At 29.6% G+C, this 23,549-nt stretch overlaps 2 protein-coding genes across 2 annotated transcripts; both read left to right on the forward strand.

The window, feature by feature from the left end:
- The first annotated feature begins 1,337 nt into the window (after window positions 1–1,337).
- On the forward strand, window positions 1,338–1,832 carry LOC126678174 (cysteine proteinase inhibitor 5-like). Its single transcript, XM_050373065.2, has one exon. The coding sequence runs from the start codon at window positions 1,382–1,384 to the stop codon at window positions 1,727–1,729; it is 348 nt and encodes a 115-aa protein (XP_050229022.1). The 5' UTR covers window positions 1,338–1,381; the 3' UTR covers window positions 1,730–1,832.
- Window positions 1,833–19,832: 18,000 nt separating this feature from the next.
- On the forward strand, window positions 19,833–20,365 carry LOC126677785 (cysteine proteinase inhibitor 5). Its single transcript, XM_050372564.1, has one exon. The coding sequence runs from the start codon at window positions 19,925–19,927 to the stop codon at window positions 20,273–20,275; it is 351 nt and encodes a 116-aa protein (XP_050228521.1). The 5' UTR covers window positions 19,833–19,924; the 3' UTR covers window positions 20,276–20,365.
- Window positions 20,366–23,549: the final 3,184 nt, after the last annotated feature.

Below are 23,549 nucleotides of genomic sequence, written 5' to 3' on the forward strand. Positions count from 1 at the left end.
GATAACTGGAAAAAGCAGTTTCTTCATGAATTTAGCATGAAATCTGTTCTGTTCAAAACTAAACAATTTAATGTAGTAATATGATATTTATGATTTCTTCCCCTCCATCGGCACATTTCCACTTTAGAAATACTACTAATTTAATACCATGCTGCAAAGCAAATTTCCTTTCTACCACTAGGAATATGATGTATAAGAATTATTTAAATTATTTATACAGAGCAGAAAACATTAGCAATATTAGAAAAATATTATTTACACACATTTTTATGGATCCCTATCACATTCTATGTATAAAATTGACTTTCTTAATAAATTTAATCTACATTGATATTTATTTTTCATTTTATAAAATTTTGAATGATATATATATATATATATATATATATATATATATATATATATATATATATATATATATATATATATATATATATATATATATATATATATTTCATAGATGAGGAACATTTTATAATAAAGAGCAAAAATTAAAACTAAAATTCAATAGATTTTTGACTTTCAACTCTTTATTTTTATTTTTTTCATAAGTTTTAATTTTTTTTTCTGGTGACAAGGGAACTCCCGGCGGAGCCCGACTACTCTTTAAGGGCGGAGTTCGACCGACCGGATAAACCCTTGAAAAGGCTAACTTAAATTTATACGTCATGCTAGTAAAAGACAATAATATCCGTGTACGTAATGGTATATTATATATAGAATCAAATTGCGAGGATGAAATATTTCTACAATATTCATGAATTAGATCATTAATAATTAATGGCCAAATGTTATAAAAAGGCCAAACCTTTCATAAAAGTTTCACAAAAGTCCTGAGCTTTCAATTTTGTCGATTTTGGCCAAAAACAAATTATTTGGTTTCAATTGTGGCCAACTCTCAATTTGATTTCAATTTGCCTATGTGACGCCTATGTGGCATGACAAATATTAAAAGGTCAGGACTTTTGTGAAACCAAATAATTCATTTTTGGCCAAAATCGACAAAATTGAAAGGTCATGACTTTTGTAAAACCAAATAATCAGTTTTTGGCCAAAATCGATAAAATTAAAAGGTCGGGACTTTTGTGAAATTTTTGTGAAAGGTTTGGCCTTTTTACAACATTTGGCCATAATTAATTTACAAAATAGATTGAATATAATAGTAAAATATTGCAAAATTAACTCGCAAATACCCCTAGTTTAAACTTGTAAATAATGAGAGCTCCTGCAATTCTTCTACCTGTAATTAATTATGAATTAATCCAGTGGTTACTACGTAGTTATCCTACCCTCATGTTCAGTTGTTCACTAATCACTATAAATCCACATTATTCTCTTCACACTTTGCATACCACACCAATAAGAAAATAAAAATAGAAAAATGAAACAACAGATGAGTATTACTCTCTTCATTCTCGCGGTGGCGGCCATGGCGGATGTCTCCAATTCCGCCGCTCGGCCCGAACAAATGCTAGGAGCGTGGGAGCCGATCCAAGATTTGAATAGCCCTTACGTGGTTGAGGATGCGAAATTTGCAGTGGCGGAGTATAATAGGATAAATAAGGATAGTTTGAAGCTTGCAGGCATTGTGGAAGGTGAGAGTGCAGAGCTGAGCTATAAGCTTGTTCTGGCGGTCAGCGGCGGAGTTACCAACAATTACGAAGCTGTTGTCTATGACGTGCCATGGGAGAAGATTAAAGAGCTCGTCTCTTTTAAGCCCGTTTTTTAAAAAGGTTTTTAAAAACTTTTTGTCGCTCTATATTTGCGAAATGATGATACTAAATATGGAATGTATAAATAAATTGCCGGAAAGATATAATCTTCATTGAAAATCGCCTATGAAAGTCTCGAATCTAGCCAAACCATATCGGCTAGGGAACTATTTTCTGTTCATGCATGCAAAAGGACGAATTTTACTACCTCAAATAAATATTTGGAGTTCAGCAAAGAGATGAACACTTTAATTTTATGCTTATTACGCCATTCTACTTTTGATGAAAGAATAATTATGTTACTAAACTCGAATTTGGTTCAGTCCGGTTTTTAAACTTATAAATCGGAGAAATTAACCTTTTTCCTATGATAAAATAAACGGGGTTAGTCTTTAGGGATGATTCGCACTGATTTCATAAATTTAAAGGTCGAAGTGCACTGATTTAAAATTAGATATTTAAATATTTTTATGAAACTTTAAGGCGTAAATGCATTTTTTGTTTATGGACATATTTTTTCTTTTACAATATACTTTGAAATAAAATTATTTCAATTATAATAAGTAATTAATTTTGTTGTTGAAATGCAATGACTAATTAAGTATTTTAATTATAATGAATAATTAAGTATTTTATATTTAAATTTTGTTTGCCAATAAAATTTGTAGAATCAAATCAAACTGACTAGTTGGATTGAATTAATTAAAAATCAATTGTTTACAATGCCCTATTAGATATTGTATATTAAAATAAAATAAACTAAAAACGGCCTAAAATGATTATATTGCTGTAATCAAGAAATCTGACAATATTAATTTTCAATTTTTTGATTTTAATTTTTAAAAAATTATAAATGTCTCAATTATTTAAATTATAAGTGAACAAGTTATACTCTAAATTATATTTAAATTTTTTGAGTAGAGCAAGTTAACTCAATTGCTCGGTCCAATTCGATTTAAAAAACATGGTTAGCAACTAAAAATTATTTTTTAAAATAAATAATTATTCATTATCTTTAAAATAGTTTACTATTCGAGAATAAAACAAATTGCACAATTTATTTAAAATAGTTGTAATTTATAAAATTGTAAGAGATGCAGATACACCATTAATAAAAGGTGCAAATACCTTTAAATTTTCATGAAAAAATAATGTTTTAAAATTTTAATTCGGTGCAATTCGGTTCTTAAATTATTAAATCTATACAAATCATCCTGTCAGTCTAATTTCGTATATTTGTTTCATTAGGAAAAGAATTTATTTCACCAATTTTATAAATTTAAGGATTGGGTTAACTGAATTAGAATTTAGGGGGTATAATTAATTTTATCAAAATTTGAATGGCCTATTGGTACCTTCTTCTTTAGTTCTAAAAAAATATTTATTTTTCGTGAAATATGAGTTATAATTTTTTTGAATTTTCTCTCTCTCATATTTTAGTTGCATAACATTCTCCATAATTTCTCATTTAAAGTCCCATATCCTAGATGAATGTGGGTTATGTTAAATTTTAATTATTCTGAAAATATACATATAAAGAGTTAGCTGCTAAAATAAATTAGGGATAGTGGGAAAACAAGTTCTAACATTTCAAATTTTAGCGATTTATCCTAACGTTTAAAATATTACGAAATAAATTTCAACCTTTCTAAATTTTATATTTTATAGCCTCATTCCGAATTTTGGTCATTTTATCATACTCCCTCTATTCCGTTTAAGAAGGGACATATCCCATTTTTATTTGTCCCATCTAAAAAGACCATATCGTGTTTTCTGTGCCAAATTATATTGAATTTACACTTTTATCCCTTTAGTTATTTCAATATGCATTAAATGCACACTACAACAAAAACGGTCTATTGTGACATTGAACAAATGTTACTAGATGTTTAAAAAATGTCACATAAAATTTATACCAACATTTTTTACAAATGTTACTAGAGTGTTACATTAGCCGGTGTCGTTATGTGTTTAAGTGACATTTCATACAAATGTTGGTAGCCTTTTATAGTAACATTTTAAATTATTTCTAACGACATTTATTATGTATTATTAAAACACTGTTGTAGTATCATTTTTAAAGTGTCACAATATCATTTAATCTACTATTACATGAACTATTTTTGACAACATTTATAAAATATCGCTGTAACGCATTGGTACAACATTTAGTAAATGTTACTTCATAGATTGTAACAAGTGTCATTATAAAATTTATTGCAACATTTAATACATATTACTTAAACTATTAAAAAAAGTCATTTTAATATATACAGTGATATTCTTAAAATGTCGTATCAAAGTGATATAATATCATTTTAAAATTGTTATTTAAAATTTTATGTTGCTTTCCGCAGCTGAGTTATTACGACATTAGCCGAACGTTACAAAAAAGGAAAAAACCATGGTATATTAAAAGTGGATGCTAGTGATACATTTAATTTACGAAATTGTAAATATAATGAAATTAATTAAAAAAGTACTAAAAATGAAAGAAAGAACAAATTTAATTATCACACAATTGTTAATTCAAACACATGTTTAACCAGACATAATCTCCAAATAAATAATGAAAACACCAAATGCACCATATAAATATAATTCAAAACATCAAAATAAATTTGTTGTCTAAATATTAAAAAAATTACAATTACAATCTCATTCCTTGCACGAATTTTGTCATATGTAATTGCATCCTGAAAATACAATAAAAAAACAATGTTAGAAAACACGTCATGTGAATATTTTGTATGATTCTTAAATCAACGCGAATAATTAAAGATAATAATTTTACCTTAAATATCATATCAAAGGAACCTATTTGACACCTGTATAAAAAATACAATGATAAATTAATTTTACTAATCTATATATTATATTTATAACTTTATAATTAGTATAATTGACATGGGCATAGAGTTCATACTATAAATAATTTGCATAATACATACCGACTATGATGAGCTTTAATTTACTCAACTATTAACGTGAAATAAATTTGAAACTACCAAACATTGTATCAGCACATCAAGTATAAACTTATATAAAGGCCAGCTTTTGTCTATAATCCCAGATATGAAATTTCACTCAATAACTTTAATGAGGTAAGACAAAGTGATTTACCAGAAAAAGGATAAATTATTAAAACTTCAGATCTTACTTAGTGCAGGCTAACTTTTCTATTGCATAACTTCAAATCAAGCTAACAATGAGTATAATTCAAAATAGAATGTCTAGATAATTAACTTTGCTTTAAAAATTAGTTCAACATGTAATTTTCTACTAAGCAAACTACAAGACATATTTATAATAAATATTTAGGCATTATTTAAGATTTACCTCCAAATTTTGCCCAACACGACCACCATCAATGTAGGTGTTCATGGTTTGCTTCAATTCACCAAGTTGCTCCAATAATTCAGCATAATTCGATTTCATTTCATCGTATTTCTCGTTCATTGATACATTTTTTTCAATATTCTGACTTTGTTGCAATTTAGCAATATTTTCTTGTCTAAACATTGTTGGTGTTACTCCAAATCCCATTCCACGTACACGTCCGTGTTTTTCCGGTCCAAACACTTGAGATAAAGTGTCTCCTTTCTCGATCACAAAATTTTCGATAGATTCAATGCTTGCTTCAGTTCCTATTTGAATCTCTTCAATTTTTTGCTGTATAAGATAGATTAGCTTAAGTTTTGAAACTATTGCATTTTTTTAATAAATAAAATACTAGCAAAACATTCACTAACATAAAAATAATAGAAGTATTTACAATAACGACGGACGCTTCGTTTGATACCGACGTTCCATCTTTGTGCTTATGGTACTTGATAAATAGATGAGCTCTAGATGGTAATTTTCCGGTATTTTGACGCTACAAAAAAAACGACAAGGTTTAACATAGCATAATGAAAAAACATATACCATAAATATTTACTAATTGTATAAAATGAGATATCATGTGCGATATAGCTTAGACAAATATTATCTACCTCCATCTCGGCTCGCCGAGCTAATGATATAGTGCCTGAAGTATGAGGCATTTTCATTTCTTGTCGACTTCTTTTTCCATTTTCAGATTTTTTCTATAACACATAAAATTAAAATTAACATATAAATGAGTAATTAGTTTTTTTAAAAAAAGATAATTTCAAATTGAAAAAATAAAATTACCTGCCACTTTTCTGAATACCACCTAGCTGTAAGTTCTTCCCAATCTTCTTTTTTTGTTCTTGGAGGTGGATTAGCTCTTAATTCAGCCAATGATTCGTATTTTCTAAAATATTTGGAATACAATGAATTTCTGAAATTTTGTAAGCATCTACCAACCTCATGGAGCACCCATTTTTTTCTACATTCTGCTAAGTTAAACCTTGTCTAAAAAAAAACAGATTAAATTCATATTTATGACAAAATGAAAACAACTTAAGCTTAAACTTCCCACCCATACATTGCAACGCAAAAGACAAATTTAGCTTAAAATAGGGTATATACTATAACCAGATAATGTATATGTAGTATTTTCATATTATATTATATACATGTTTGTAAATCCAGAAATATAACTCAATTTATCTCTTGTACATTTTGTTCCTTATTTTAGCTTTTCTTTTTGAAACTGGATTAGTGGAAAGAATCGAAAATTCTTCAAAAACAAAACAGGCTTCAAGTAGTTACAAACTTACAACTCTAGCATAATATCTCATATGACATTATGAAAAAATAACACAATTGGAAAAAATTAAAATAGTGTACCTTCGTAATTTTCCATATATTTTCTTTGATATCTTGGGGAACTTGCCTCCAATCTTCATATTTAAGTGGTGTTAAATTTGGATTTCTTGCTATAGTACCACAAAATAGCTCAAGCTCACCATTGTCAATGCATTGATTTTTTTCATTGAAATGTTCTGGTAGTTCTTGTCCTTTAGATAAGTTCCATATATCTGGAACCAAAGTAGGACCGCGGGTTTTACGAGATTGATCAACATGACCTGAAAATGTATTTGATAAATTATAAATATTTTATATCGATATAAAAAAAGATAATACAATATTAAACTTACTTTCAGAATCCCTTTTCTATTGGGTGTAATTCCTTTCTTAAACCCATCTTTTTCAAATCTAGACGAGTCTTAAGATTATCTTTCGTTTTTCCTTCCAAATTCAATAGTGTGCCAACGATATTATCATGCACATTTTTCTCAATGTGCATCACATCAAGATTATGACGAACCAAGTTAAATTCCCAGTAAGGCAAATTGAAAAAAATGCTTCGCTTTTTCCATGCTGATTCCTTTTGAACAATTTCACCATTTGCATTGTTTATAATCACATTACCACTTAGTTGCGCTAATAGAGCCGGTGATTGGTGTTGGTCTTGATCTCCATTCTTCTTGTCCATTGAAATTTTGCATATCACGTCTTAATTTATGGTTTGAAGGTAAAAATACTCGATGATCCATAAAGCAATACTTTCCACCATTTTCTAGCCACATTGAATGAGTTCCAAAACCACACGATGGACATGCAAATTTACTTTTAGTGTTCCATCCAGACAACATTCCATATGCTGGAAAATCATTAATCGTCCACATCAATGCAGCTCGCATCGTAAATTTATCTTTGGCATGAGCATCAAACGTTTCTAAACCATTAACCCACAAATCATTAAGTTCATCAATTAAAGGCTGTAAAAAAATATCAATTTTGTCTCCAGGCGACTCAGGACCAGGAACCAGCAACGATAATATAAAAGAAGGTTGCTTCATACATAACCAAGGTGGCAAGTTATATATGGTTAATAATACTGGCCAAGTGCTGTGTACAATGCTCATTGTATGAAAAGGATTAAACCCATCACTTGCTAAACCGAGTCTAACATTGCGAGGATCACGTGCAAAATCCTTATACCTGTTGTCGAATTCTTTCCATGCAGGGGAATCAGCAGGGTGCCTCAAATACCCATCATCTTTACGATCATCACAATGCCACCGAAATAAAGATGCTGTTTTAGAACACATAAACATTCTTTGAAGTCTTGGTTTTAAAGGAAACCACCTTAACACCTTCTTTGGTCTTCTTTTTTTCTTTCTCTTTTTATGTGAAATTTCATCTTCATCGTCATGCCATCTACAAGTATTACAGATTGCGCATCGTTCCTTATCTGCATCTTCCTTCCAGAACAACATACAATTGTTAGGACAAACGTCTATCTTTTTATACCCAAGACCTAACTTACTAATGAGTTTTTTCACTTCATAAGCTGACTTCGGTAAATTTTCACCCTCAGGAAATGTACTTCTTAGCTCATCAAGAAGCCCTTGAAAAGAAGCATTACTCCACCCTCCCATGCATTTTCTGTGGTAAAGATCTAAAATAAATGATAATTTGCTATGTTTTCGACATCCTTCAAAAAGTTTTTCATCATTTTCCTGCAAAAATCCATAAAATTTCTTAGCTTCTTCACTCAATACTTCACACTGAGGCTGATTATTTTGGTCTCCGCCAAAATCAAAATTTGCTTCAAATTCTCTATTGCAAGTAGTTTCTCCGATGTTTCCATACCCTAAAACCATATCTTCAATATATTGGTTTACATTTCCTTTTGCATTTAAGCTTGATTCCTCGGGATGTGACTCAATATTTGTTGTTGATGGTAACAATTCCCCATGAAAATACCAATGAATATAACCTCGAGAAAATCCTTTACTAAGAAGATGATCTGTGACAACAGTTCGATCAAATCGGAATACATTAACACATCCATTACATGGACATGCAAGTAGCCCATCCTTTGAAGACTTTAGGGCAAAGTCAAAAAAATACTCAATTCCTTGTAAGTATTTTGTGCTTAATCTATCACTTTCGAATATCCAAGTCTTGTCCATTATAAAATTCCTAAAACATAACATTACAATAAATTAATTCTATTAATCAAAAGATAATGCACACATAAGTGTATATGAAAAGAAAAAATATAATGGGCATCAAGAAGGAACGTGTATATACTTTGATTGCAATACTAACATTATTAAAAGCCGGCACACTACACATTGGATTAGAGCACGTGGGTTTCTGTACTCCTCTTCTCCTCCAATTTATATAAACACAAACACTTTGTTTCCCTCTGTTTTGATTTCTTGAATTTCTATTTATCATTTCAAAATTATCTTATCATTTCAAAATTATCCCATATTATAATTTTGTCGTATATATACTGGTAATTGTTTTAGATATATATTATTTGCTTGAACCGAATTTATTATTGAAAAGTTCATAGAAATTGTTGGTATTTTAATCCGGTTCGTTAACCGGTTCATTTGTTTGAACCAACCTTAGACCCGGATTTAAAGAATAATATACTGTAAAAGACCGGTTCATAATCCGGTTCATAATGTTTGAAACGGCCGTTGAGCCGGATATCGTTCCATTTGAAACTGGAACAGACCTTATTCTTCAATTAAATTAAAAGTAACTAACTAAAATAAATCACAACCATTTCAAATTAAAACAAATAAATATATATTAAATTGATCCAAGTTCATCAATTTTACATACCTTCAGTGGAATTCCTTCAATGGAATTGCTAACCCAAGAAATTTAAATTACAGAGACTTCAATTACGGAGATAGCCAATGATGAATAAATTGATATGGGCTGTAAAAAGGGATTGAGAAACTCTGAATTGTAAAAAGAGATGAAAGAACTTCACATAAGAAAAAGATAAAGATAGTCGGAAAAGATGATATACGCGAGAAAGAGGAAATAAGAAAGGAACGTATAGAACGTATCTATTGAATTGTTTAACTTTTAATAACATTTGTAGTAAATGTTACTTTTTTAAAAAGTAACATTTATAAAATATGTTACAGAAAATATTAAAATTGTTATAATAGATAATTATTTTCAGTGTCATATATACAAATGTCATTTAAAGATATTTCTACCATATTAAGTAACGTTTTCAAAAAATGTCACTAAAACAATGTCACAATAGACCGTTTTTGTTGTAGTGGCAACTCAATTTACAATACATTTTCTCTATTATTAGGAGAAACTATACTAATTAATAGGGTAAATATGATAAAATAAAATATTGTCTTATTTTATTAATCTTTGTGCAAAACTCATTTGTCACTTCTTAAACGGGACGGAGGGAGTATTTTTTAAGCTATAGAGTGTGAAAATATAAAGGTGAGATTCTATTTGCACAATTTTTAACTTTGTCATTTAATATGTCAATAATATGGCTGTCAAATATGCAAATAATGGCCGGGAAATGATTTAGGCTACAAAATACAAAAATTGAAAAGATTATGATTTGTTCCGTAACCTTTTAAGTGTTAGGTTTAAAAAAAGTGAAATGTTAGGATTTGTTTTAGCCAATACCCCAATAACTTATAGACTTTGGTGTATTTTATAATTATAGTACGAACTTTTTTGGCAAAATCAGTCATCAGTTTTTAGTTTTGTCAAATTAAAAGATTGACTTATTTTCCCTTGCAAAAGTGTTGATTTATCGGAACAATTTATATTATGGTGTCTACATAAACATTTTTTCAACATGAATGTTCCAATTGGCCAAAATATGAAAGTTGATAATCAATATTATCAAATTTTAAGGTTCATGTTTTGTTTTTCACGCTAAAGTTCGTTATTAAATTTTCATTTAACTCATAAATCCATGAATTTGTATTCTATATGAACTATGAAATTTATAAGTTTGCAGATTTAATATTTTATTAATTTAAAATTCATTAGTAAAATTTATAAATTTAGTAAAATATATAAATTTTAAAAACATTTTATTCAAACGGTGGCTGAAAGTTTTATAGCAGAAAATTCCAGTTATTTAATATCTAAAAGAATTAATATTTAGAAAGAAAAAAAAATAATTAATTTAATTCTTTGTATAAATTGAGTCAAATTGAAATTTGTTAAAATGATTAAAAAGAATGATTTGAATATATATGATGTCGGAGTCTGAATTTTGTTTGCGCTCTATCATCAGTTTACCAAATAACCAAAACAATTTAATTTTGAAACAATATATATAAAAAAATAATCAGAAGCTGAGGTGGATGAGAATTGATGAACACGTTAGGAAAAGTTGGGTGAATTTTCCTAAAAAGTAAAAATTTGGTTGACCAGATAGAGAAGTAAATACACCTTCTTTTCTTATATAAATCACTTTTATCATATCAATCTATTATCTACTACTCACATTCTTTCTTCTCCTAAACAACTTACTACCTCTCGCTTTCTACAAACCCTAGCCGCGACAGTAAACCCTTTGAGAGAGCAATGTCACGGTGCTATCCTTACCTGAGGAACGGTGAGGCCGTCAGCGAAACCATTAACACGGACTTGAATAAACCATCAACTGATAAACTGAAAAAGAAGGACAAAAAACACAAGAAATCCACTTCTTTGAGCAAACTGGAGAAGCGGAACGATGATGACGAGCCTGAAAGAAGTAGCTTGACTGAAGAACATGGGCGACCAGTCTGTCATCACAGTCTTTCATCACACAGTACTACTCGGAGCCGCAATAAGAGAAAAAGTGACCACCTCGTTTCCGGATCGGAGAAGAAGCTATTAAAAGCAGAAGGTGTATACAAAAGGTTGTTTGGGGATTGGTCTGCACCGCCTGTTGTTTATGATCAGAATAACTTTGATGATCAGAGTTGGCTTTCTGGCACGAGAACGCAAGATATTCGCTGTGACAAGAGAATCAAAATTTATCAGCATGACGAACCAGGACTTGAAGCGTCTTCCTTTTCGCTCTGTGCCCGGAATCTACCAGAGGCTGATATCTATGCGTTACCCTATACTATTTCATTCTAATGCTGCTTTATCGTAGGCAGTCTGGCCTTAGCTTCTTGTTCAAACTAATTTGATGTTATTAATTACCACTACATTAATCATGTTTAATAGATTGGTACTTAAATGGTTTGTTGTTTCTAGTATAATTATGTGGTGCAATACTTAACTCACTAATATAGTTATTTGAATTACCAACAAGATTTTCATGACATGATCAGCTGTTATACATTGATTAATTCAAAGTTATGCAATCAAAATTTGTCAGCAGCGTGCTCTGTTCATCTTCACACTCATACGTATGAAATTTCGAAACCACAATGAATCGGTTCGATAAATCATGCATCAAGAAGCAGACTCCGAAATTTTCATGTTGTACAATGCGCAGCAAAAACATACAGTACATGATCATCTTGCACCATGGCACATACTAGCAGCTTTTTAAACATGTTCTGTTACACTTTCTTACGGATAGTTATTATCTCTCATATAATCTAACAAAAAGAATTCCCTAAATCTGATTACCTACGCATTTGATTAGCCGGTGATGGATGGATGAATGAGCATCTCGGATTTAAATTGGCTTATGTTTTAGTCAAAACAATTTCAAAAAGACAATCAATCTGAAAACCTATTTAGTCCAAGAATGCCCAGGAATTCAGCAAGACAAAGACAACAATTTTTCTTATTAATTCAACAACCACTTTAGTCAAACTCTAGGACTTGCGATATATAAACGAAACATATGGAAATTACGAATCAAAAAAATATTCAATTCTACCTGACGCTGAAAACTGGTCAATTTTACCCTATTTCGTATTTTTGTGTTTCAATTGTACCCTCAAATATTAAATTGACATTTTCTTCGTTTGGAAAAAATTAAAAAACGCTCTCCATGTCTAGCATATATTAATTGTATATGTTGAAAATTTATTTAAATTTAGTTAAATTAATTAATAATTTAAATTATTTTTATTTGATTATGGTTTTTTGTTAGTTTTTAAAAATAAAAGACTTATTTGTACTTTTTTGGATGAAAATAAATTTAATTTTATCTTTAAACTTAGTTAATTAAATGATTTCCTCAAATTGTGAAAAATTAGAAAATTAGGGTACAATTGAAACGAGAAAATACAAATTAGGATAAAATTGACCAGTTTTTAACGTCAGGATAGAGTTAAGAAGGGGCAAGGTCGGAATTTTTGGAAGTATTAGGCCTAAAATTAACATGTAATCAAAAATAAAATAATGTTGCTAGTGGAACCTAAAATGGATAGTAAGATTGTCGTCGATGCCATCCGGAAGGATGTGGATACCATCAATGCTAATACGAGTCTTTATAGTGCTCTTAGAGCGCTCCTCAATAGATTTGGATTGTGAATGTTTGCCACACTTATAGAGAGGGTAATCGATGTGCAGATTGGATGGCAAATTATGGTTTTTCCTTTTTTCTAGGGCCGACTCTCTATGAAGACATGTTCTCAGATATAGCAACATTCATGTTGGAAAACATCGCCGGAGTTCCCATTCCCAGAATGTGTAGATCGTTTTAGTTGTTTTTTCTTTAGCCTTGGCCATTCCTTTTGAGCAAGAAAATATTATCTAGATTAGCAAAATAACGAATTTGAACGCCTTAATGATCTTTGATAAAAAAAAAAACAATGCCTAAATGTTGGAATTGAGCCGAAAAATAAAGATCGTGTGTTTTGATTGTTTGCCTATTTTCTTTTGAATTAGACACTTGAAATACAAACAAATCAATCCGGCTAAAATTATATTAACCAAACTAAACTATAAAGCCAAAAATTTACAAATTTCCAAACAATCAAAAACCAACAATACATAATAATCAAACAGGTTGGCCAAATTTGATATGAGCAAAGCATACGAGTGGATTAATTGAAATTTTGTAAAAAGGCTATGATGAGTTTCCACCATACCTGGATCCGGTGGATTATGAGCTGTATTATTTCAATTACGTATTCTTTGAATTTTAACAGCGCTTCTCACGGGTTCATTACTCCGTTTAGGGGTCTAAGATAAGGAAATCCTCTCCCACCCTATTTTTTTTTTCTACTTTAGTCCGAGTGTTTTTCCTCTCTTTGACTTCAAACAAAGGTTAATAACAGCATTCCAGGGGTCCGACTTTCACGCAGAAGTCCAAGAGTGTCGCACTTACTCTTTGCGGACGATTCCCTGCTGTTTTTTCAAGCATCATGTAAACAAGACACTATTATCCAGTTTATACTTAACCTCTACTGCGAGGCTTCAGGACAAACGATGAACAGAGCCAATTCGTCGGTTTTTTTTTGATCACGATACCCCTTCAGAGCTTAGGAACTTTTCTGGCTAATCGGCTGAGAGTTCAAAATATGAAGGGCCAAGACAAATACTTATTATTGCTTGTAAATTGAAAAGGCTTAATTACTTAAAAAAAACCCTACCTTCAACTTTTTTTCGTTTATACCCTTACCTTGTAAAAAAGTCATTTGTACCCAGTTTTGGGTTTTTAGGTTTCATCTCTACCCAAAAGTACTAAAACTGCCTCTTTTTATTTGAAAAAAAGTTTAAAATAATCCTTTAATTTATATTTATATACTAATTAGACGTATGATATGACCTTGTATTTAATTGTTTTTAAATTTATAATCCTTTAATTAATTAAATTATCAATTATATTTTTATATTGAGTAGAAATGAAACCTAAAAACTCAAAATAGAGTATAAATGACTTTTTTATAAGGTCAGGGTATAAACGGAAAAAAGTTCAAAGTGAATTTTTTTTTAAATAATTAGGCCAATTGAAAAATGCTACTTTCAGGAAAAACATTTCTAAGGTTAGACAAAAAGTTGCCGATTGAAAGGAAAACTTTCTTTCTTTTGGAGGTCGTGAAGTGTTAATCAAGAGTTTGGCCACTACGGTGCCAATTTTTCTATGTCGTGTTTTTTTCTTCCAAAGAGACTATGTAAGGAGATAAACGCCATCACCTTAAACTTCTGGTGCGGTCAAAAGAATGGAGAAAGGCAAATGCCATTGATTGTTTTGAAAACGGAAAGACACAAAATATATGTGACATATTTTTTTCCAAAACTGAGGAGTTTGAAATCTGGCACAATCACTACTATCTCTCGGGTCAGACATTGTCATATCGGAGTCACCTGAGAGAGATCAACTCCAATATTGGGTTATATACTTGTTGCATGTCGATACCTTATAATTAATGTGACAAAAGCAACTGACCTACTTAGCCAAATTTTGGTTAAAGAGAGGGAAAAATACAGACACCTGATTTTATGGACATCGAAGAAAGCGATAAGACATTGAAACATGTAATGATTATGTTCAAAGAAATACATTAGGGTGATAATCTATTGATTTATTTGAAATCGACGCATAACAATATTTTTGAGGGATTGAATCATAATTGTCGCAAGTAACTCATAAAAACTCAAAGGAATAGTGCATATAAGTATGAAAAATTGAACTAATCCAAAGTCCTTAAATGTTTATGGATCAATTTGTCAAATTACAAGGATTGAATAACACATTGTATAAAGAGTAGATATCATAGCTCATTTAGCTCTTTTTTACACTTTTAAGGATAAAATAGCACTTTTATCAAAACAAAGTTCTAAATTACACATAGTGAAGTAGTATTAAATGTCTATTTTATTTTAGTTTGGGTCACCAGCTTCTCATAAGTTTGAGAAAAACAGGCGCAGTCGCCGTTATTGGATTAACAATTTTTTTACATCGAAATGATAAAAAGTCTCTATGCTTTTAAATTTTTATTTATTCAGTCTCTTCTTTGAACTTTTTTATTCTATAAGTTAAAATATTTATAAATTTTTATTTATTTGGTTCTATCTCAGGTTTGATTTGGCTCACACATGTTTTACGGCAAGTGTATGCACGCTTTTTTTCCGTCCAAAAAGAGGACCTAAACATTCAAAACATAATAAATAAATGAACTAGAAACAAAATTAGAAACAAAATTAGAAAAAAATCAGATAAATAAATTTTTATAGAATCTAAAAATAGAATTGGCCTTTCAAGAATTTTATTTGTATTTAATTTATGATTTATGTAATCCATTAGTTCTACCATTGACTTGTATACGTTATTAGTAATTGATATTTTTAAGAGTTAATTTCATAAAAAATCACGAGCTTTATATAAAATTTCATTTTAATCACGACTTTTAAAAGTTGTCATATAAAATCATAACCTTTTATTATTATTTTTCAAATTTTCATTTTAGTGTATTTTATTTTGACTAAGTTCTTCATTAAACCATTAATTAAAGACCCACATTATAAATCGACATTAAATATTATTATCTTTCAATTAGAGTATGTAAGATTAGTAACTTTTAGTCGGAAAAAATACACCGAATTTTACTTTGCTGATAGATTTGAAACAAATTGAAAGGTCATGCCTTTAAATGACAACTTTTAAAGGTCGCGATTAAAATGAAACTTCGTGTAAAAGTCGTGATTTTTTATGGAATTAAACCTATTTTTAATAAGATTTGTTAAATATTGTTTAATTAATGAAATTAAAATTAGAAATATTTTCTAAGACGAAATATTATAAATTTAATAAATATATTTGTTTGGGAAAAGGTGCAAAAATGACCCTCATGTATAGCCCGTGTCTCTTGTTAGCACCTCAAGTATTTCGGATCTCAAATATGACCCTAACGTCCTAGAAAAGTATCAAAAAAACACACCAAATTAACAGAAGTTTATTTTACCGTTAAGTGTATGATGTGACAATATTTTTATCCATGTAAGCATTAAAATGAATTGACACATCATCACCAAAATGTAACTAATCATAATTAATCTAAAACAACCCTAAGTAACCCAAAAGCCCCCGATGTAACAAACAAACCCACTTCCACTTTCCTTCATTTCAGAATGGTTGCCTCTGTCTCACCATTGCTTCTATCTTTTTCTTATACTAACAACACTCATCTCAAAATTAAAAGTCTTGATTCATTTCCGTTAATTACCCAAAAGAAACAATATTTATCAAGCCAAACCCAATTTTTGAAATTTCAGACTTTTGATTACAATCACCTCTCGGCTGCTCCTTTCGCTGCAGTAAGAGCTCAGTCTTTAATTGGGTTTGTTGATTCAACTGAAGCTGACTAGATATTGTTGTTTGGTTTGCAGTATGGGTTTCATATGACACAAGATAATTTGAGAAATAATTTTGTTTAATTTCTGAGAAAAAAATTACAATTGTCGGTGAAGAAAACGGGTATCTAATTTTACACTACTCACAGCGGAACAAAAGACAACCTATTTGGAAAAATTGAAGAAAGAAATCGACCTTTTTTTTTGGTATTACAAAGAAATTATAAAGTGGAAGAATCAGTTTGGTTTGGGTTTAGAATTAAGTGTAAAAGATGGAAACTTTAGTGTTAGTAATTCGTTGCACAGAATGTTGGGTTGTTGACGAAGGACAGTGAATTGGGGTTGTCAAAACTGGTGGAGGAGATACATGAAAAACTGTCAAATCATAATAAGGACTACGGTGGTGTCACGACGGCGATGGTGAAAAGTGCAGTGTTGTTTGGCAGAGACTGATTCGTGGTGCCACTCCGGTTGGTTACTTGATGCACCTTAAGCCTATCACTTTAACCGAGCAGCAGCAACGGAGAGCAGCTGCAGCCGAAGGCCGTCATTCGTGAAGGAAGATTGAAGTGGAAGTGGGTTTGTTTGTTACATCAAGGGGTTTTGAGTTAATTAGAGTTATTTTAATTAATTATGATTAATTATATATTGATGATGATGTGTTAAATTAATTTAATGCCTATGTGGATAAATATATTTCCACATCATACATTTAACTGTAAAATAAACTTCTGTCAATTTGCTGTGTTTTTTTGATACTTTTTCAAGACGTTAGGGTCATATTTGAGATCTGAAATACATGAGGTGTCAACAAGAGACATGGGCTATACATGAGGGTCATTTTTGCACCTTTTCCCTATTTGTTTTAACTTTATAAATTATTTATGTAATTATATTGGTAATTTAAATTTGAAGTAAAACTATATATTTTTGGATAAACTGAATGTGCAGTTTTGTACTAGTACTTGACAAGACATTAAACATTTTATTGTAATAAAGATTGGAGCAAGTCCTAATTATGTTTTTTAAAGGCTTAATTACATAAAAAACCCTCACCTTTAACTTTATTTTCGTTTATACCCTGACCTAGAAAAATTGTCACAAATACTCATGACCTTGTCTTTATGTTTCACCTCTACCCCAAATTTCAAAAAAAAAAATGATTTATTGAAAATAACTAAATATAAGGGTTATTTTATACCTTTTTCTAATAAAAAAATTACAAACAAATACTTCATCTATAAAAACGCTCAAATAAGTCCTAAAATTAATTAATTTTTTAATTTAAATAAAATAAAATAAATAAAATATTTTTTATTAATTACAACCTACAATTATACTCCAATTTAAAAAACCGCTAATATTATTATTTTCAAAAAAAATTCGATTTTTGTATAATTAATAACATTGACGTATAATTAGAATATATGCTAAAGATGAAGGACTATTTTAATTTTTTTTTCAAATGAAAAGAGGTAAATTTAATACCTCGAGGGTAGAGGTGAAACATAAAGACAAGGTCATTTCCTAGGTCAGGGTATAAACGAAAAAAAAGTTAAAGGTGAGGGTTTTTTTAAGTAATTAAGCCTTTTTTAAATTATAATTTATCTAGTCAACAAATTCAACCTTGTATTTGAACAAATTTTATCAATTTTTTAAAATAATTTTTTTGGTTCTAGGTTGTACTGAACCGTTACACTAACTCTTGATATTGAACCGTATGAAAAAATAATTAGATCTTCAAAGCAAACGGAACAAAATCAATTTTTAATACACTTCTAGAGGTCTTATTTTAGAAATTATTAATTTATAATACGGTTTCAAAAAATTTCCAACCAACGGATTCCATGGACTGTGTATATACCTACTCGTGCTAATATGATGAGAATAATTTTGGTATGTTACATTATATGGAAATATAATTTGATTAAAGAAATATCTGTTATGATCCTAACTCTCACTTATTAACCCGAATCACTAGACGCTGAACCGACTCTCAAATCCGATTTGAGCCGTGACTTTAACATTATTTCTGATCCCAAATCCTAATCATGTCACTGAATTACGGACCCTAATTGACCCTAACTTGAGTCTCCACACATACTGAAGCCGATCTTGAATGACCGGAACCGCCTCAGGTCATGACTCCGACCCCGAATTCCCAATCCAATCTAAGTGATGACCCCGAAATTGAGTCTTGATTAAGTTTATATACTGACCCCAAGTTCAACCGCAACCTCGACTCTAAGTCCCGACCTTAATCTCAAACCCTAAACCCGACATTGACCCCCAATTTCTACTACGGCCCTAACTGTGTATTTCGATCTCTTAATCATTTCTCGTTTAATTTGATATTATTATAATTTAAAATTTCTCTAATTAGCTTTAATTTTTGAAAAAATTAAGAGATAATAAAAAAATAGAAATTTAAAATAAAAATATGTTGGACATTGGAGTTCTAACTATTTCTTGAAATATATTTTGCAATTAAATCCTTAACTTTTCTAATTTAGATATCAACCCAAAAAATAGAAATGAAACTATAATTTTCTCATTCGATTGTTATGCAACTAAACATACCATAAGCGTACTATGTGAAAGAAAATCTTGAAATAAGGTATGTTATACATGTTTGTGATTTACATTTTACATATACAATGCTTCTATTTCACTTTATTGTATGTAAATCACAAACATTTAAAACATACCTTATTTCTAGATCCTCCTTCACATTATGGCTAAAACCTTACCTATTAAGCAATTCATTCTATTTCCTTTTTTTTCAAGGAAATCCCTCCCAAGATTTCCTATTTAAAAATAGTATATTAAGGATTTTTGTTGCTAAATAAGAAAAATTACCACTTTTAACTCTAATTTAAAATAGTAATTTTATAAAATTTCAATTTTTATATGTTATACATAAATAAAATATATTAGTGTTTTAAAAATTAAAAAATATTTGTGTGGTACTTATGTAATTATTTAGCTTGTTTTGGATTAAAATGTAATAAAAAAATTATGTGGGTCCATTTTCCACTATTTATCGCCGCGTATGGTATGGTTCTACCTGTAATTAATCACAAACCCCGAGGTCAAATATTAAATTTTCTTATCCTCATCCGACTATAAATAATCGCGAAGTCAGATCATCTCCTCACACCTTCCATACCAAAAGAAAAAACAAAAAAGAATTTAAAAAAACTGTCGGTAATTTCGAGCGGTTACTAAAACAAAAGAAAATGAAACGACACAGTATCATTCTCTGCATTGTCCTCTCCCTCATGGTGGCCGTTTCGGTCTCCGCCTTGGGTCGCGGTCCTATGGTAGGAGGATGGAGCAAGATCAAGGATTTGAAAGACGCTCACGTGGTGGAGATCGGGAAATATGCGGTTGCGGAATATAACCGGAGGAGTCAGACTTCTCTAGATTTTAAAAGCATCCTGAAAGGTGAAGAGCAGGTGGTTGCCGGAGTGAATTACAAGCTTGTTTTGGCGGTGGACGGCGGAGAAAGCAAGAAATATGAAGCTATTGTTTGGGAGAAGTCATGGGAGAAGTTTCAGAATCTGACCTCTTTCAAGCCTGTCAATTAATTTAAAAGAAGGTTTTAAATTGTGTTTAATTACGGTTTATGAGTTCAATTTTGTAATGGCTGAATGAATAATTAACGGTGATCTTGATGATGTTTTGTGTGGCTATTGTGCGTTAAGAATACATTTGAATTTGATAATAATAATAATAATATAATATAAAATTGAGATAAATAATGCAATTTGACTTGCAGTCAGTGACGAAGCCAGCTCTAAATTTGAGGTAGGGCACAAATTAGTTAATAAAAATAAAAAGATCGTATCACAAAAAAGTATAATTATTAAATTTTCTAATGTAAATCTACTAAAAATAAATAAAATTTGTTAGATTTTATCTTAAAACCAATTGGTATCAAGTGGAGGTGCCCAACTAATATTTAAACACATGTCCATTCATACACACAACCAATGTGGGATTTCCCACTTCAACACTCCCCCTCACACGTAGCGTGTCCGGACCAAGTAACTAATCCCCCCTCACGTGCAACTCACGTGGGCCGGACCAAATTCAAATTGTGTGAATAGACAAGACTCTGATACCATGTTAGATTCCATCTTAAAACCAATTGGTATCAAGTGGAGGTGCCCAACTAATATTTAAACACATGTCCATTTAAAAAAAACTTATTTTTGCCAATTAAACTTGTTTGAAGAGATAACACCACTAGTAATATGAATTATTATTTTTGATGCATTGTATTTCCTCCTATTAAATTTGTATTTTTTTCAAACTGTTTTTTAAGATTATCAGGTCTCTTGCTCCCATTTAAATTTGGCATTTTTCATCTATTAGTTTTAATAATACTCTAATGAGTTATAGTTTAAACGGTATAAGCGCCGACAACAAACTGCTAGGTCGTGGGTTCAATTTCTTTCACAAACGCTCTCCTTCCAAATTATTAAAAAAAGCTATATTAACTCATTTTTAAACGCAAATATAAAAATTATTTGGCTCTGATACTACTAAATTTTATATTTAAAAAGAACCCATTTACGTTTCATGTCAAATTTAAATCTTAAAGATAGGGGAAACAAATCAAATTTGTCATATGTAAATTTCAAATAGGTGATTTTATTTTGTTTTAAAATTTAATTGTTTTAAAAAATTAGGATACAATAAATTAAAATGACTATTAAATATTAATATTATTATTAAAGTAATGAAAAGATGAAGATTACTAACTTTTTTTAGTAGGAATTCAGTGGATGTGCATTATGTGTGAAATTGAATGTTAAGAAGAATTGGAATACAATTACCATGTGAGTAAACATGCACGGCTAATAAAAAAAAATCAAAACAATTGAGGTAGGGCTCAGGCCCTAACTGGCCCTACCTCAGATCCGTCCCTGCTTGCAGTATGTGTTTCTATTTTTGTTGTTGATTAGATGTTTACCCTTCGTACTGATGATTTATAAATAGAAAAAGTGGTCGTGTTTAATGTTACTCCCTACTTGACAATAAAATTATGAAAATATCTTAGATTGAATTGGAGTTTAATATATTTAGTTTGTCAAAAAAACTTTCTCCCTCAACAAAATTTATTCTCCCTTCTCTCAAAACAAAATTCATCCTCTTTATCTTGTTCTTGGTGAGGGTGGGAGAAGATGATTTCTCCGCCCATAGTTTTATTTAGTATAAATATACTCTTTATTGTTTGAATAAGATTTTTTTACGATATTTTTTTATGGTTTGAAATTTTAGCTTATGAAATAAATTGTTATGATTTGTTTTCTTACCTTTTTGATCCGATGTTGTAGATTGTTCAAGACTATTTAGTGTTCGTTCGAGCTTTAAATTCAAATTTTTGTAAATCTAAACATTGGGGAGGTTTCTAAATCTATCTCTTTACAGTATCGTTGAAGATGAACCGAAAATGCTAAGTTTCGTCGGATAGAGCAGATTTCTAGTCAAATCGGGAAAAGGATGATCTAAGTATCTTGTCCAACAGGATCATAGTTCTTTGTTGTGTTAAATTTATCGGGATCCATGTCATGGATTTATCTTTATTTTTGATTTTTTTTGCTTATTTTAGATTGTTATTTAGTAGTTGATTATTCAAATTTGAAAGATCATATTGAGATCTTTGTGATATGACTTTCATTTTGTTTTACATCTTCAACAATATATTCTAACTTGAAGAAAAAAAATGAAGTTTAATTTTGGGTTCATTCCGGCAAATAAAATTTAGCTTCAAAGTGGTCATCTGAAAATAAAATTTTAGCTAATCTTGATAGATTTTATGAAAATTATGAGCGTCCTTGTTTTTTATGATATATAGTTTATAAAGTTTTCTAAACGTGTCTCACCTCTAAAACGATACTTTTAAACCATCCACATCTGATTTTCAATTTAGGTGATAGCATTGGAATACTTAGCCTAGTTAGTAAAGGTTTATATGTATGATGTTGGGAGTTCGATGCCAACTCTCTCCAGCCTGTTGCTTGACTGATTTAAATGAATTAAAATTAACATTAACCAATAGTTGTTAATTCTTGCTAACACCTAGAGTAGCTTTATTTAAAAAAAAATAAGTGATGAAAAAGTAGAAATCTATTCTTTTAAAAATAATTAGTTTCACATTACGTGCTACGCACGTGGCTCGTAATGTAACTCGTCAATTTATTATATTAATTAAATTCATCATAATTATACCAATATATTTTATTTAAAATTAATTATAATTTTTAGATTTAATAAATTTAATATTTTAATTTAATTATTGTTTAAATTAATTAAAGTCAATAACATTTTTTTACAATTTATTATTTTTATGAAATTTAGTATAATTTTTAAATGTATTTCTACATAATTGATATTAAATTAATGTGGGTTTTTATTCGATTATGAAACACGTACTATAAAATATATAAAAATACACTAATAGTATATAATAATTAATAGAGTTACTTTTAATACGTATATAAGTTAAATAATTATTTTGTTAGAGCTATGTGCATGCAAGTTTGGCAAAGAATATTCTTAGTTTTTATTTATGGATAGATCATAGATTAACTAATAATTATAATAATTCATAAAAGAAAAAAATCATTAATTCTTACAGCCAATATTACGAACATGAATAGCCATTTTCTTTTTTCGTTGAAATTATTATCGAAAAAATAGTTAAGCACCTTCATATTATTAGGTTAGCAAACTTTTAGTTTGATCACATAACATAGTCGAATTTTAATTTATCTAAATTAGATAATGATGTGATAGTAGTTTACTTTAATTCTATTAGTAGTAATTTTTTTTTTTTAAAAAAAAATCTGTTAG

Source organism: Mercurialis annua, linkage group LG4, assembly GCF_937616625.2.
Source record: "Mercurialis annua linkage group LG4, ddMerAnnu1.2, whole genome shotgun sequence".
In the NCBI taxonomy this organism is placed as follows: domain Eukaryota; kingdom Viridiplantae; phylum Streptophyta; class Magnoliopsida; order Malpighiales; family Euphorbiaceae; genus Mercurialis; species Mercurialis annua.